At 35.0% G+C, this 18,280-nt stretch overlaps 1 protein-coding gene across 16 annotated transcripts in view; it reads left to right on the top strand.

Annotated features, from left to right (window-relative positions):
- Positions 1–18,280, top strand: part of HFM1 (helicase for meiosis 1) — a 139,904-nt gene that overhangs the window by 112,722 nt on the left and 8,902 nt on the right. For all 16 annotated transcript variants that reach the window (XR_013384335.1, XR_013384334.1, XR_013384333.1 and 13 more), the window contains 8 exons: positions 328–408; positions 918–1,033; positions 3,388–3,467; positions 4,637–4,740; positions 10,905–11,150; positions 12,854–12,944; positions 17,399–17,510; positions 17,602–17,756. Coding sequence is in view for 13 of the 16 variants with exons in the window: in XM_077905386.1 (XP_077761512.1) it covers positions 328–408; positions 918–1,033; positions 3,388–3,467; positions 4,637–4,740; positions 10,905–11,150; positions 12,854–12,944; positions 17,399–17,510; positions 17,602–17,756 (985 nt within the window). In the remaining 3 variants the exon portion in view is untranslated. The remainder of the gene's footprint in view (positions 1–327; positions 409–917; positions 1,034–3,387; positions 3,468–4,636; positions 4,741–10,904; positions 11,151–12,853; positions 12,945–17,398; positions 17,511–17,601; positions 17,757–18,280) is intronic.

Genomic DNA, 18,280 nt, shown 5'->3' with positions numbered 1-18,280 from the left:
TTAAAAATTATATATTAGGGATCCCCAGGTGGCTCAGCAGTTTAGCGCCTGCCTTTGGCCCAGGGCCTGATCCTGGAGTCCCAGGATCGAGTCCCACGTCAGGCTCCCTGCGTGGAGCCTGCTTCTCCCTCTGCCTGCTTCTCCCTCTGCCTGTGTCTCTGCCTCTCTCTGTGTGTCTCTCATGAATAAGTAAATAAAATATTTTTTAAAAATTATATATTAAAAGGGCTAACATTTGAAGAAGTGTGAAAATCATAAACTTTTATACGGCCTGAAAGGAAATAAACTGTAGTAAAAAATAGGTTTGTTTTTCTTATATTGATTTAGGAATGACTGCTTGCAGAAAACCTGGGAACCGAGAATGTAATCATCACTGTAAAAATAAACACACATGTGGACATGACTGCTGTGAGTTCCATAAAATAAGTTTATTTCTGATTTTAAAATTGAAAGAGCTTGGGACACCTGGGTGGCTCAGTCGTTCAGCATCTGCCTTTGGCTTAGGGCATGATCCCAGCCAGGGTCCTGAGATTGAGTACTGCATTAGGCTCCCCACAGGGAGCCTGCTTCTTCCTCTGCCTATGTCTCTGCCTCTCTCTCTGTCTCTCATGAATAAATAAATAAATAAAATCTTTTAAAAAATAAATAAAATTGAAAGGTCTTTGAATAGTAATGTCATCCTAATTACCTATGTGTGATATTTATATTATTCAATTTATAACTCAAATAATTTTCTTTCTTTATTGGTAACATGAAAAAAATTAGATTAGAAATTATGAAGATCTGCCCCTGAAACTAATAGTATATTATATGCTAACTAAATTTAATTTAAATTTAAAAAACTTTTAAAAAGAAATTAAGAAGAAATTTGGCTTTACATGAATACTACCTAAAGAATCTAGAATTTCTTTTCATAGGTAAAACTGGAGTGGCACAAAAGTCAGAAACAAAAGAGCCAACAATCTCTTCATATTTATCTGATTTAAGAAACAGGAATGCTGTTTCATCACTTCCTCCAGTTAAACGTCTCAAGGTAAGTTTTAATAGTATTTACCCTTGTTCTGTAATTTAATGTATGTGAATATTCCTTTATTCTTTGTATCAATTAGGTATGTATCCAAAGTGTACTTTAGTTACTTGAGGGCTTGTCTAGGAGGATGGCCATTTTTCAAATTGTTTCTAAAGGGTAAAATATTGTAGTTCTTAATAATTAGTCTGTAAATCTACTTTTGGGACATAGTTCTATAGCCCCTTATTAGTGTTTGACTAAAAAAGAGGGAAATGGAGAGGGATATGTCACTTGGCTTGGTTTGGCAATTAAAACTAGACATGCTTGCCCTTTTCTGGTTCTCTCTGTGCTGGAGTGGTATGGAAAGTCTGAGGTTGATTTTGATTCAAGTACCTAGCTGAGTACTGAGCAAGAGCCTCCTTTCCAAGTCATGAAAGTATGGTTGTTCCTACTGGTTGATAGGCTGGTCACTAGCAGACTTATTCTAACCCTACGTCACCACATCCAGGGCAAAATAATTGATCAGGCAACAGAAACAAGGCAAGAAAATGTCAGAGTGTCTGCATTTCTAGGGCTTTAATAAGAATGAAGATTTTAAGTCATGAGGCTAAAACAAGGGGAATATTGAGAAAGAGGCAGAGGCATGCTGTTTCAAACACCACCACCTTCTCTGAGATAATTTTTTAGTAGCTCCAAGGTTTTTCTCCTCCCTCCCACCCCCTCCTTTCTTTCTTCCTTCCTTCCTTCCTTCCCATTCCATATTATTCCTTCTTTCCTTCCATATCCATTTTTTAAAAGTTTGTTTAATTGGTGCACTTACATGGCTCCGTCAGTTAAGTGTCTGACTCTTGATTTCAGCTCAGGTCATGATCTCAGGGTAGTGAGATCGAGCCCCATGTTGGGTTCTGTGCTGGGTGTGGAGCTTGCTTAAGATTCTCTCTCTCCCCCTGTACGACTTCCCCTCTTTCTCTGTCTTCCTCTCTTCAAAAAAAAGTTATTATTTTTAGTAGTCTGTGCACCCAACACGGGGTTCAAACCCATAACTCTGAAATCAAGAGTCTCATGCTCTTCAACTGAGCCAGCCAAGTGCCCCCCCCCTTCCATATTCATTGAGCACCAACAATATGCTATAAATACTGTGATCGGTAATAAGAGATGGCAGTAAATAAGAGTTTTAGTCCCAATCCTCAGAGAGCTTATAGTTGGGTGGAGGATACAAATAACTAAGTAGACTTTTTCAATGTAGTGTGATGAATGATTCTGTGACAGACGTGTAAGATAGCTTAAAAGTGATAGACCAGGAAAGGATTTCAAATAAACATGATTGAGATTTTAAGGATATATAGGCATAATCCAGGTATGGAGAGGTAGGCATCATAGTGGTAGAGAAGGATAGAAGAGTATTCCAGACATAGAAAATATGCGGTGGTCTAGACCTGAGAAAGAAACAGAGATCTTTTAAAACGCTGAAGTTACACAGTGTGTCAGGAGTTCAATCACAAGTAAGGGAGTAGAGAGAGATGAGACTGAAGAGGCAAGTAAGAGCTAGATAATGAAAGCCTTTTTGCTATTTTAAGGATTTGGACTTTATCCTGAAAGTACTGGGAAGCCACTAAAGGGCTTTAATCAGTGACATGATCAGAATTGGATTTTCTAAAGTTCACTCCAGATTCAATGTAGAGAATGGATTAGAGGATGATAGAAGAGGAACATAAGGACTCATTAGGTGGGTTTTGCAATAATCCAGGCAAGATGATGGCCTGCAGTAGCAGTGGAAAGAAGTAGCTAGGTTTAAGGCATTTTTCAGAGATAAAATCAACTACCTTGGTACTTAATTGCTTATGAAGGGTGAAGTAGAAGGAGTAAAAATGATGGCCAGCTTTCTGGATTGAGCAACTAGGAAAAAAATAAGGCCTCACTAGGGTGGAAACTCCAAAGGAAAAGCAAGTTTGGAGAAGTAGATATAAAATAAGCTTAAGGGAAAATATTGAATTTAGAAGTCTGCAAGATATCTGTAAAGATGGACATCTGTAAAGATGTTCTACAGACAGTTGTATATAACTGTTTAAAAATCAGGAGAAGGAGCTGAATTAGAAATATAGATTTGAGAGTCATTCACTTGTAGGTGATAATTGAAGTCATGAAGTAAATGAGATCTTTGAAAATGTGTAGAGGGAGAAGAAGGCCTGGTAAAGAACAATGAAGAATATCAACATTTAAGAAGCGCCTAAGAAGGAGATTTGATATGAGAACTAGCCTGAGTTTTTCATAATCCATTGGTTTTGGGACTTAATGTACCAGCAGGACTTTTGCTGTTTGGCTTATTTGTTAAAAAGTGTTGGGTGTGAAATTGACAGTTGGACTTTTTTCATTAATAGATGCAAATGAATAAATCTCGAAGTGTGGACCTTAAAGAATTTGGTTTTACTCCAAAACCTTCTGTTCCCAGTATATCAAGGTACAAATATAATGTTACTATCCAACGTAGAATGGTTATCATAAACTCCTTGCTTTTCCAAAATAATCATGTATTCAGTGAAAGGTGAACACTGGCTACATTCAAATTGTAGTAATTGAGCCCGGGTGGCTCAGTGGTTTAGTACCACCTTCAGCCCAGGGCCTGACCTTGGAGACCCGGGATCGAGTCCCACGTCGGGCTCCCTGCATGGAGCCTGCTTCTCCCTCTGCCTGTGTCTCTGCCTCTCTCTCTCTCTCTCATGAATAAATGAATAAAATCTTAAAAAAAAAAAACAAATTGTAGTAATTATTTCATCCCATAATGAAATAATGACATCATAAGAGTTTGGTTATCTAAACTTATTTAGAACTCTACAGTTACATTTTAGCATTCATTGAATCATGTCTTTCCTGGGAAACTACTCATCCTATGTCATGCCCTCAGGCTTTCTCTGCCTTCTAAATTTAACAGTTAACAAAAGTATACTTTAAAAAGAAAAATCATGTTACTGTACAAAGTCTAATCTTTTCCATCTAAGAGCCCACTCTATGTTAATAACACTTCAGATTTATAAAATAACTTACAATTTTAAAATTGCCCATTTGCATATTACTCTTTTGGCCTTAACCACAACCTGGCTTATAAAATGGGGTATTTATATCCCATTTTATAAATAAAATAATCAAAGCTCATATTCCTAGTTATTAAGCAGAAGGGCCTAGCTGATAACTCAGCATTCTTTTCCTATATCATGATGCCTAGAATATATGTCATTTGCCTTCCAGATAAGGGTATTCTATATGCAGGGATGACATTTAATATACTTAACAAACAGTACAGAACAGCCACTGACCAATCAGAACAGATGCCAACACTACTTCAAGAGATCCTAGCTTTTGTTATCTAATTGAAAGTAGCATTAACAATAGATTTTTAAGGCTATACACAGATAACAGATATCTACATATTTGAGACATGTAAAGATGACTAAGTATCTTGCTTCCAATAAACACCTATTTCTTACCCTTTACTACCCAGGCTAATGCGGTTTATCACAGAAGTGTTGAGAAGATGAAACATTTCTTTTTTATTTATATGAGTAAGTGGTTTTCAAATTCAGATTAATTTTAATATTTAACATTTTTATGGTTTTATTTATCTTTATAAAGGTCAGAGTGTTTAAACATACCTGGATTGTCTGTAATGGAGGAGAGGGATCAGCGTGATTTCTGTGTAAAAGTTCAACAAGAACCGTCTGAATATGAAGACAAAGGTGAATTACCATTGATATTGCCTTGAAAGAGAAAATGGTTTATCATTACTTTGGAATGACATTGTTATTGAAAAATCAACATCTGAAATTACTATGATTATTAACTTGGCAACATTTTCCTCTTGGGTTATTGGATCAATTTCAAATTTTTAGGTCTGTTATTTCAGATGGAGTTGCTATGTTTGTTATAGATTTTTTAAAAACCTCTTCCCTACATAGTGTTGGTTATTTTTATTTAAAGATAATATGAGGAAAAGCTGAGAAAATAAGGGTTCTCGAGATACACAAAGTATTAAAATACTGAGCTATTACTTTTATATGTCTTTAGAATTATTTAAAATAATTTTATGTTTATAAAATTAGTCCAGTTTTACCAAATAGCTGTATGATCTTGGGAAAATTATTTAACCTCTTTAGGTCTTAGTCTTATCTTTAAAATTAGGGGATTAAATTAAATGATCTTTAATATCTCTCCAATTTCTAAACTTATAATTCTTAAAATTTCTCTGATAGTATGAGAGTATAACCTAGTTTATGAGGTATAGCTCATATGTAATTTAGATTTGCTTTTTATCTGTGTCAATCATTTGATTAATGAGATAAAGCATATAATTCTTCAACATTGGGACAGCTCATCATTACTCTGGATCCTGTTATTAATAGCATTATTTGTTTGGGTTATGCCATTAATAGCCTGTCTGTTAAAATGTGTGAGAAGTAATTCTGGCCATAGAATTGTTTTTCAGTTGCTGTATGTAGAAATGATAAACTTGGGGTTTCTCGTAAATGATTTCATGTGTGTAGCCTTAGCGTCTATTGAGACTCTTTCTTTCATGCTGTCACTTATGCTTCCTCTAGCCATCATTTAAAATCTTAAGTAGACTAGGGCTGGAGTCCTAGTGATTAGGATTTCATACATAGTGTTGGAAAGTCCCCTAATCACACTTAGAGTGTCAGAGTATTTATCCAACTTGCTCAAAGTCTGAATATCATTATGACATGGAGAGGTGTTAGATTGTCAACTCCTTTATTTTTATCTCTATTCAACCTATAGCCCTCTAACTTATTCCTCATTCTGCTGCTCTGTTCCCTGCCCTTCTCCATACCACAGTTTATCCCTCTGCTTACTTTCATGCTTTTTTTTTTTTTTTTAAGATTTTATTTATTTGAGAGAAAGAGACAGAAATCGCGCGAGAGAGCACGAGAGGGGAGGAGAGGGAGAAGCAGGCTCCCTACTCAGTGGAGAGAGATTTGATTCTAGGGTTCAATTCCAGAACCCTGGGATCATGACCTGAGCGGAAGACAGATGCTTAAATGACTGACCCACCCAGGTGCCTCCTTTCATGCTGTCCTTACATAGTTTTCTTACTTTTATTTCTTTCCTATCCCCTATTCCAAATCCAAATTATATTATGATATTAAAGTCTCATCTAGATACTTTAACCCCCAATGATAATTGTATCCCTGTTTTATTGAAAATGGGCCACATTTTTTTTTAAAGGAGAAGCTGTGTGGTATAGTAGTTAAATTCACAGGATCTAGAATGATCGGTCTAGGGATGCTTAGCTGGCTTAGTTGGTAGAGCATGTAACTCTTGATCACAGGGTTGTGAGTTCCAGACCCACACTGGGTTTAGAGGTTACCAAAAAAAAAAAAATACTTAGAATAATCTGTCTAGGTTCAAATTCTAGCTCTGCCATTTAGTAGTTGTGTTACCTTTTGTAATGTATCTACCTACTTTATCTCAATTCCCTCATCTGCTTATGTTTTAGGGATTTTTAAATGAGATAATATACATAAAGCCCTTACCATAGTATCTGGTACTATTATTAGTAGTAATTGAGTATATTCATTATACTTTCCACATGTCAGTTTTGGGTGGCAAAACATACTTCATTTGTATTCAGATATTTCTCTAAAGAATGTTTTAAGAAAAACATGCCAATTTTTATCATCTGTATTCTAATTCTTAGAAAAGAAAAAGAAAAATGTCAGAAATTATATGAAAAAGTGTGTTGAATCATAAAATTTAAATTGTAAGGGACCTTTGTGCAATTTCTCATTTTATAGTGAAAGAAACCAAGACTGTGAGATTAAATGACTCGCCCAAAATCACATATCTAATTAATGGCAGGGCCAGAAATAGATTCTATATCTCTTGATTCCCAGCTCAATGCCATTTCTATAAAATGAAATTGACTTTTAGTTATCAGTACAGAATTGAAAATCGAACCTATATGAACTCTTTCAACTTTCCATCTTGCAACTATATATTTTTCTATGTCTGCATCCATTCTTTACACTGTTTGTCTTTATAGAAGAATTCTCTTTTCTTCTATTCAGGGTTTATCTCTCCACCTGTAGTTTTAATCTTTCTAGTCCTGCCTCTCTTGGGGCTTTAGGAGATCAGTTATCCCTCTCTTCTTAACATATTTTCAAACTCTCCTCCCTCTTTCTCTTCAACATATAAAAAGGCTCAAGTCTTCCTTCTTCAGCTCCCTGCCCTCATCTACCTAGTCATAATGGTTCTGGTTGTAAGTGACAGAAATTCTACTCAAAGTAACTGAATCACAAAAAACGGGAGACCATTCATGTAAACTGAAAGTCCAGGCATGCATCTGGATTTAATCTTGCTAGATCTAAGCACTCAAATGATTTCAGTCATGCCTCTGGCTTTCTCTCAGTCTTTTTGGTATGCCTGTTACTGATTGCTTTTATTTTTTTCAACAGGCTTTTTCACATGGCAGGTAATCCTTCCATCTTCCCAGTTGAACAGCCTCAGTAGAAAAGTCTTCCCTGTTAGCTTTGGCAGAGCAGAGTTCATTCTAAATGGCCTCAGTTAAATTATGTACTCATCCCTTGATCAGTCCCTTTAGCCTGAGGTTTGGGTCATGTGTTTCTCCTCTGTAGCCCTGCGGACCAGGGTACTATTAATGACATCCTCACCAGGATCACATGGAATGGGTGGAGGCAGTTTCCCCAAAGGAAAGGAAAGATACTCCTAATAAAGATACTCCATAAATCTGAAAGTATGTCCAGCAAAGCACAGAATCACCAGGGTATATACAGTTTAATGTCTGCTTTCTTATCAAAACAAAAATTCTTCAAAGGGCAATTTATACTCATTGTGTTCATTCCTTACCTGCTAGTCATTTTTCACTAACTAAAATTTGGGTTCTCCACTCCTTTGAAACTGCTTTCACTTAGACCAGTTAGTGATCTTCTAAGTGCTGAGTTCAGTAAACTCTTTTCAACTTTTATTTTTTTACCTTCGTAGTATTTGGCACATCTGGTCTTTCCCTCCTTTTGGAAATCTCTGCTTTGATTTCAGTTAAACCATTCTGTTGGTTCTCCTACTTCTTGAATAGCTTGGGCATTTTTTCCTGTTAATGTTGCAAAAGATTATTTTTCTTCTTTTTGTTCTCACTTCATAAACTTTTCTTACACAAGGTCATCTGAGTCCATGTCTAAAATTACTAACTATATTCAAATGATTTCTACATCTGTGACTACCATCTATATCTTTCTGTCTAGCCTCTGGCCCATCTATACAGTCACCTTTCTGGATATATCCACCTGAAACTTAACATATCAGCATCTGAACTCCTTCTACTTCTCTGTACCTCACACTGCTCCTTTTCTTCTCTTCTTTTGTTAATACTTTACATTTTTATGGTTTTATTTATCTTTATAAAGGTCAGAGTGTTTAAGCATACCCTCTTCTTTTCTAAGCTGCTAAAGGCAGGAAAAGAGTCACCCTAAATATCTTACCTTACCTGCAAATAATCTCCAGGTCCTATCTGTTTTGCCTCCTAAACATCTCTCATATCTGTTCTTCTTCTCTGTCCCTGATGCTCTAGCTCATTCATTGTCTTTCATTTATTGGAGTAGCTGTCTTACTTTTCTCTTTGCTTTCAGTCTCATTATCATCCCACCCATGACTATTTTGAGTCATCTAACAGGTATCTCTGATCATCTAAACCTCTTGCTAAAATATCTTTAGTAATTATACATTGCCTACAAGGGGGGAAAAAGGTGAATTCTTTAACATGGAAAATAAGCATTAAGGGACGCTGGGTGGCTCAGCGATTGAGCCTATGACTTTGGCTCAGGGTGTGATCCGGGATTCCCAGGATCAAGTCCCACATCAGGCTCCCTGCATGGAGCCTGCTTCTCCCTCTGCCTATGTCTCTGCTTCTCTCTCTGTGCCTCTCATGAATAAATAAATAAAATCTTAAAAATAAGAAAGAAAGAAAAAAAGCATCAATATAATCTGGCACTAAACTTCCTGTGCAGTCTCAGTGGACTCTTATTTTCCTTCTACTTTGTGCTCCAGAAATCCAGAAAACTTATAGTTTTCCAGACATTCTCTGGTCTCCATTATTGCCATGTCTTTCACATGCTGTCCTCTCTTCATGGAGTATCTTGCCTTCCCCTTAGCCCTGCTCCACAATCACAACTCTACCAAGCTCAAATTCCAGTGTTACCTTCTTACCATTTTACCACCCTAAAGGTCCACTCTGACTTACATTGTAAGTTTAGATCCTGTTCCCTTTGTATTCCCATTGCACTCCTGTGCCCTACTTCTATTTTAATATATATCATACATGTGTATCAATGAATGAAAGTAGAATAATGTGAACTAGAGTTGTAGGTACAATTGGAAGATAAAGTAGGATTTGGCTAGGTGAAAAAAGGTACAGAAAATATTTAAAGTGAAGGAAATTTGGTGATATGCTGGAGTAAGCTTGTGCTGGCTTGTGAGAGAGAATTATTAAATACTTGGGAATATTTTAGCCATTATTAAAAGTGTAATTATATAAACTTTCAATGAAATCATTAAAAACAAAGACTGTAAATATTCAAAACTAATCACTTCCTAATTATTCTACTGCATATTACCATTATCTGTGTTCTTGAGATTATTTGCCTCTATATTTGTATCTATATGGTGAAAATATTATATAGTGGTGTGCTACTATGCATATCTTCTCAACTTTGCATTCAGAGATGTCACATTGGTAGCTTGAAATTATTAATAATGGGGGTATTTATACCATGGGAATCAGCAAAAACTGCAAATTAGGACTTAACTTATTGTTTAGACTTATGAAAGTGATGGAGAAAAGGTTAATAATGCAGATTAACAAAAAGTTGAGGGAATATTCTTCTAGTATTTGAAAACTATTATGTAATTTAGCGAAGGAGTTGCCTAAGTCAATGAGTGAATGAGTCAAGTTCCATCATCTCTCTTAGTTATTTTACTTTCATCTTAGTTAAACTCAACAAGAATATCAAGTAGCATTCATGTGAAAACTATATTCATTTGTTAATTGCGACCATAAGTTGGCTACAGATACAAAACTCGATGAGAGCATTCAGTGAAAATCAGATATATGGAATGTATAGTTAAGCATGCTATATATTGTATTATTAATTGTAAACTGTGTGCTACATATCCTTTACCTATAATAAATGCATGTAATAAATGTAAATATATATATGCATACATTTTTTTGAGAAGCAGTTATTAAAAATTTGTTAGCACACTACTGTGGAAAACTGCAAAAGTAAAAGCATTTATTCCCTCTAATAATCTTATGAAATAGTTACTGTTATCATTCCCATTTTGCAGAGGAGAAAATGAGGTTCAGAGACTTTAAATTACTCGTCTAGGATGATACAACTAGTAAGTGAGAGAAGTAGAATTTTCACCCAGGTAGTCTGGCCCTAAACCCAGGCTATCAACAGTGGATAACACTGAGGATTTTTTTTAGCAGGAGAATTAAGATATATTTTGGAAGAACATATTTCATAATAATATTCAAAATTCACTTGTAGGGAGAAGAGCTGGAAGAAGGAAGACCATTTTAGAAATTATAAATTCATTTTAGAGTAGGGTTATTCTCATTTAGGAATTAAGAGGGAAAATTAATTCTGTCTAAAAGAAGCCATTGAAAACTAAACTTAGTGAAAATATCAGTATATGTAATACAGTAAATAGAATTGGTTGAAAACAGTATCAACAATGCTTGACCCAATACTTTTGAAAACTACTATTCAAACTTCAGTTTAGTAGTTGAAAGATGTGTTTGATATATCAATTGAAAATGATGTTAATGGTTTAAAAAGTACCTATACTCTTTTATACATACACGTGACAGATTTCTCTAGATGGAACTATTCTGCAACTTCAAATGAGAAAGCCCCTCAAACAGTGCTGTTCAACAGACATCTTAATGCATCTGGAAACCAGAATTTGACAGATGGGGATAAAAGTAATTCTCCATCCTCAGAAGTTTTGAATGTGAACTTTGAATTGGGAAATGAAGTTTGGGATGATTTTGATGATGAGAACTTATTAGAAGTTACTAGTTTTTCAGCCAGTACTGAGAAGACAAAAACATCAGGTAAAATTGGCTTTTAGCATGAAATAATTTCATGAGAAATTCTTTGAATATTTTTCAGTTTAGCTTTTGAAACTAATTTTCTTTGCCTTATATGTTTGCTTCATCAGCTTTTGTTTGTTAAGATTATAATTTTTAGTAAAACTGAAAATATGACCCTTCCATAAATCACATTTCCTTTTAAGGATAAAAGTCAAGGTTATTCCATGATAATTATATAGCAGATGGGCTTCTTCTGTTCTGTTGCTCCTCTATTTTGTTAAAAACTCTATTTAAATTCAAAATATTTATTGAATCTTCCCTCATAAAACAGACTATCCAGCTTTCAATTCTGTGATCACACAAAATTTGCTAATGTTTGTAAAGGACAAAATCACTCCATTTTAAAAAATATTTTAGTTATTTATTGATTGATTGATTTATGAATGAGAGAGAGAAAGAGAGAGCATACACATGAGCAAGAGAGGAACAGAGGGAGAGGGACAAGCAGACTCCACACTGAGCACAGACCCCACATAGGGCTTGATCCCATGACTCTGAGATCATGACCTGAGCCAAAATCGAGATTCAGACGCCCAACCTACAGAGCTATCCAGGTGCCCCTAAAATTGCTCCATTTTAAAAAGTATTCATCTGCTAGCCAGGAAAATAAAAGATACCTTTTATTTCTAGTAGACATATTGATTTTTTTTCAAGTGTAATAAATAATAGGAAAGAATTGGTTTCTTCTCTATTCGATATTGTATTTAAGTCCTTAAAATAATGGGACTTAATTTTCCAAATTACTGGCAGATTTACTCTATGTCACTAAAATGGAAAATGCAAATCTTGATGAGTATATGAGAAGACAGCAAAATGGAGGTATTCTCTCCCATGATGGCTGAGAGGAGGAAATCAGTCTCTCAGAATTTTAGTTGACTCTTAATGTATCCCATTCCAATGCTCTTTAAAAAAAATATTTTTAAGGGAAGCAATTAGAAGTCAAAATACTATCGTTTCTGGATTCTGAGAAATACCTAAAGAGCTATTATTCCTTCCAGAAGGAATAGGATTTGACCACCTTCACAAAATAGACCAGGAAAATCTATGATGTGGAGTCAGTAGCCACAATTTCCTGTATCACTGAACAGCTATTAGTCCCTACCTCAAAATTAAAAGTCATTGTGTATTGCAGTTTAGGATGCACTTTGTACTGAGTCTTTGAGGTTAGCCTAGTCATGTGCGGGCATAACTTTCACACTGGGAAAGTCAGACTCTCTAAATGCCACGTATAGCGCACTTTAAGTGAAATTAATTATACGTAGACTTTTGAAAATACTGAATGAAATTCAACTTGATCATTTCCGTGAGTTAAAATTATTAAGTAAGTAAAAGTGGTTTGGGGACCTTTAGTAGTAGTAGACCTTTAATGACTAATAAGCTAACCTATGTTTCATAGTTTAACTCCCTTAGCTTTGCTCCCTTATTTCTCTATATAAATTAAATTTGATTTTTGAGAAGAATTATTCATTCCTTCTTTTTTTAATATTTTATTTAAATTCAATTTGCCAACATATAACATTCAGTGCTCATCCCATCAAGTGCCCTCCTTAGTGCCTGTTACCCTATTCCTTCTTTAATCAGATCACATCTGTTGGAGAGAGCCATTGTAGATCCATTCATCTGTTTCCTGGCATTTAATTTCAAAATGTTATCTCTTTACATAGGATTTGGAAACACTTTGACTTCAAGTACCAGGGGAAGTAAGCTATTGCTCCAAGAGCCAAAGAGCAAATTCCAAGGAGAAATGACAAAAAGGCAAGTTTGGAATACTATACAACTCTATATCCTCCTGACACATAATTGGAGATGGAGATCAAATAAATAGATGTCAAAGAAGCTTAACCTTTCTTTTATTTTTTTAAAAGATTTATTTATTTATATATTCATGACAGATAGAGAGAGAGAGAGAGAGGCAGAGACACAGGAGGAAGGAGAAGCAGGCTCCATGCCGGGAGCCCGACGCAGGACTCGATCCCGGGACTCCAGGATCGTGCCCTGGGCCAAAGGCAGGCACTAAACCGCTGAGCCACCCAGGGATCCCCTTAACCTTTCTTTTAGAGCTGTGTTTCTCAAAGTGCTATTGACAGACCACTTACTTCAAAAGTATTAAAATATATTAAAAATGAACATTTCTGGGCTCCACACTAGACTTACCAAATTATGGTCCCAGGAAAGCTAAATAGGAGTTTGAAAAGAGAAAGGTAGAAAAGATAAGGATAAGGTATTCCAGATAGATGAAGCAGGTGTAAAGGTATAAGGCTTGAAAAGGCATCTCATGCTCAAGGGTCAGTAAAGTGTTGTCTGTATGGCCATAGCATTAAGGCTGAGAGTGCTGAGGTCTGATTCTAAAGAGCCTCGAATGCTGTATTTAGACAACTTTGCCATATTAAGTAGTAGGAGTTACAAACTCAAACTGCCTTCAGGATTTGGTGGGCCAAGACCAACTGGAGATTGTCCCATATAAAAGGCACAATGGTGGAAATATTACAATTCCAGATTTCAGGATATACTACAAAGCTAATATTATCAAAATAGTATGGTACTGGCACAAAACTAGACACTAGACCACTTTTTTACACCGTACACAAAAATAAACTCAAAATGGATTAAAGACCTAAGTTTAAGACTTGAAACCATAAAACTCCTAAAAGAACATATACGTGGTAATCTCTTTGACATCAGTTTTAGCAACATATTTATGGATATGTCTCCTGAGGCAAGGAAAACAAAAACAAAAATAAACTATTGGGACTAGACCAAAATAAAAAGCTTTTGCACAGCAAAGGAAATCATGAACAAAACAAAAAGATAACTTACTGAATGGGAGAAGCTATTTGCAAATAGTATATTCAATAAGGGATTAATATCCAAAATATATAAAGAATTTATACAACTCACACCAAAAAAACCAACTTGATTAAAAAATAGAGGGCCTAAATAGACATATTTCCAAAGAAGATCTACAGATGGCCAACAGACACATATGAAAAAGATGCTTAGCATCACTAATTATCAGGGAAATGCAAATTGAAACCATGAGATATTATTTCATGCAAGACAGAATGGCTAGTATCAAAAAGACTTAAATAAGTGTTAGTGAGGATATAGAGAAAAGGGAATACTTATGTACTGGGGGTGGGAATGTAAATTGTTACAACCACTATGAAAATCAGTAGTATGGAGTTCCCTCAAAAAATTTGAACTACCCTATAATCCAGTAGTTCCACTACTGGGTATTTACCCAAAGAAAATAAAAACACTAGTTTGAAAAGACATATGTACCCCTGTGTTTTTGCAGCATTATTTATAAGAAGCAAGATATGGAAACAATTCAAGTTGTAGGTAGCAATAGATGAATGACTAAGGGAGATGTGCAATATTTATATATCTATAATACTACTCAGCCATAAGAAAGAATGAGATCTTGCCATTTGCAACAACACAGGTGGACCTAGAGGGTATTATGCCAAGTGAAATAAATCAAATCATATGATTTCACTTAGACGTGAAATCTAAAAAACAAAAACCATAAATGAACAAACAAACACAAAAACAGACTTAAATACAGAGAACAAACTGATGGTTACCAGAGGGTGGGTGGGTGGGTGGCAAAATTAAGGAGATAAAGGAGATTAAGATGTACAGTTTCCCACTTATAAATAAGTCAGAGAGAGAAGAAAATTACAGCACAGGGAATATAGTCAATAATATTGTAATGATATTGTATGGTGACAGATTGTGACTACACTTATTGTGGTGAGCATTGAATAATGTATAAAATTATTGAATCAGTAAGTTGTACACCTGAAGTTCATATAACATTGTATGTCAATTATACTTCAATAATAAAAAATAAAATAAAAATAAGAGGGTCAACCACTACTTGACTCCAGCCAGTTGTTGCTGTGCAGGAAATATGTGCCTAGTGTTGTCAAATATTCTTATTCTCAAAAAAAAAGCTAAGACTCTAAAATTTAATGTGACATCTCCTGACATAAATTTTAAGAACTAATTTTTTTAAATGTGATATAATCTGTAGCCCTCCTCTAGCTGTAGCTTAGTTTTTAACCTCCATGTAAGCAATAGGAAGCTTTCCAAGATACTTAAACACAAGATAACACATAGATGCCCTATAGTGATATGATATGATATATAAAATGAATTGTAGAAAGTGAGACCACAAGAAGCATGATGACCAGCATGAGAGGCAGGTTATAGTCAGGCATAAACTAAGAAGCGGTGATACAAACTGAGAGGTAGAGTTGGATTTTTGAAGCATTTCATAGACAGCACATACTAGATTTAATAATTGATGGATACAGTAGTTGAGGGAATGCAAAAAATATATGGCAAGTGGATAGTTGAAGTTGTTATCTGAGAATATAGGACACATAGACATTTGGAAGAGAAAATAGTCATTTAAAAAATGTTCAACTTGGGGTGCCTGGCTGGCTCAGTCGGTAGAGCATGCAACCCTTGATCTTAGGGTTGTGAGTTCAAACCTCACGTTGGGTATGGAGCCTACTTTAAAAAAAATGTAAAAAAAAATTTTTTTTTTAATGTTAAACTTGAAGTATTTTTCAGAAATTCAAAGTGCATCTGGATATTGGACCTGAGTAGAAGTCATGGAGGGCAATTATAGCCACAGTCAAAACTTTCCCCAGAAGAAATACTGACAACTTTTTGTTCAGGTTCTAATTCACTTAAGGATTATTTTATTTATTTCTATTTTAAAAAATAAGAAATTTTTGGTGTCTTTCGGCACATTTGCTATAATTTAGTCATTTTACTGATTATCAGCATCACAGAATTACAGATTTTGGATAATTCCAGAACTCAGAGGTGTTTAACTTAAGCACCATTTAGTCTTCCCACTACCAGATACTGAATCACCATCCAATATCACCAGCAGGTACTCATGCCATGTGTATCAAACAGCTCCAGTGATCAGGAGCTCATTCACTCCAACATGTTTGTTCCATGTTTGGATCTTTCAGCCTATTCAATAGCTTTTAAGAATATTTACCTAAAATTGCTTCTTACTATTTCTATTCATTGGTTCTAACTCTGAGTCATACAGAATAAACAGATTAGAAGCATCAAAGTAGAACAAAGCTGTGGGTATAACGAGGCAAAAAATAGGAAGTAAGAAGATACAAGTAGGAAAATAACAAAGCACATAAACAGTTTTGTGAGCCATACCTTTAGAAACTATAGATAATTTAGGGAGAGTTTAAAAGTGATGAACAGAAGATTAAGCAGATTTGAAAAGGAATCCTTATCAAGAAGCCTCTAAAGAAAAAAATGTGCCAGAAGATGATATTGGAAAGAAGGCCTGCAGGACCTGAGGATTTGGTGTGGAAAGGGGACATGCTTTTCCTTTTTACTATTTTAATTCCTTGCCTTTACTCAAAGGCAAAAAGATGCAATCATATCAATACATGTACTTCTCTACTACCTGTACCCATTGCTTCTTACTCCCTACATGGCTGTCATATTTTAGGCTGTAAGTGTCAGCTTAAATTGTCACCTCCTCAGAGAGACATGCATTTATGACCACCTTTTTAAAGTGGGTTTATGTCTCCACACTATTTCCTGCAATATAACTCAGTTAATTTCCTTCATATCACTTTAAGATCTATAGTTCTGTGTATTTATTGTTTACGTATTGTCTGTTCCTCTACTAGATGATAACTCCTTGAGGATTTGTTTACCTCTTTATACCTAACTCCTAATACAATATCCGGCATATGATAATAATAAATGTTTTTTAATGAATGAATTTAATACAGAAGATTGAAGGTGAATTCTAATGTAGTTTTACATAGGAAGAAAAGTCAAGTTGTCTATTTATAGTGAGACCAGAATAGGGATAGGAAATTAGCAAAGTGGGATTTAGAAAAGATTTACAGACTGCTAGGTAATAGAAAATTAAGCATAAGACCCAATTTTAATGAAATGATTATTTCTGTAGGCTTATAAAAATAGTATTCTTATCTAATTTAGAATATAGATATTAGTGTTTTGTCTATAGGAAAGGAGCTACACCAAAGTTTCCATGAGTCTATGAAACAGCATCCATTTTTTTTTTGGTAATGAATATGGTTAACTTTAATCATATTCCCTAAAGAATCATTATTGATCTAAATTAGAATGGTTTGTTTCTCTTAGTTGCCATATTTTATAAATAATTATTTTTGATTTTTTAGTTTTGTTTCATCACATGGGAAGCCAGATACTTATTTATCAAATTCTCCTGTATTCGAGTTTGATACATCCTCCCTGACGAAATTACCTCAACAAGCTGGAAATACAACTATTGTAAGAAGCACCTAATTGTTTTCTTTTCAATTCTGACTGAATTGCTAAACTTTCAATGATTGGCTTTTTTTCTGTTAACCTCAAATTATAGGTCCATTCACAAGAAAGAAAACAACAAAATCTGTCACCAGAGATTGAAAAGCTATGCTTTACTCACTCTAAAAAAATACCAAATTCTTCACATTTTGTTAAGAAAGTGGATTTCTTTATTAGAAACGATGAATGTAAAGAGGAAATTGATTTCAGGTAAGAATTCTTTAAAGACATTTCAAGACTATGCCAATAAAAACTTTCTATGAAGAAATTCAGGGGTGCCCGGCAGTCGGTTGTGTCTGCCTTTGACTCAAGTCATGATACAGGGTCCTGGGATAGAGCCCTGCAGCAAGGTCTCTGCACAGCGGGGAGCCTGCTTCTCCCTCTCCCTCTGGTGCTCTTCCTGCTTGTGTGTTCTCTCTCTGTCAAATAAAATCTAAAAAAAAAAAAAAGAAGAAAAAAATTTAGCATTTTTTTTCTTGGTTTATTTTATTTTATTTTATTTATTTATTTTATTTTATTTTATATCTTAGAGAAAGAGAGAGAGAGGAAGAGCAAAGGTAGAGGAAGAAAGAGAATCTCAAGCAGCCTCCACGCCCAACTCAGAGCCCAATATGGGGCTCCATCTTATGACCCTAAGATCATGACCTAAGTTGAAATCAAGAGTCCAATGCTTAACTGACTGAGCCACCCAGATGCCCCTTTCCTGGTTTATTATAAAGATCAGAACCTAAACA

This window comes from Canis aureus, chromosome 8, assembly GCF_053574225.1.
Source record: "Canis aureus isolate CA01 chromosome 8, VMU_Caureus_v.1.0, whole genome shotgun sequence".
Classification (NCBI taxonomy): domain Eukaryota; kingdom Metazoa; phylum Chordata; class Mammalia; order Carnivora; family Canidae; genus Canis; species Canis aureus.
Note: the sequence above shows the minus strand (reverse complement) of the source record. Positions and strands in the feature narration are given on the sequence as shown.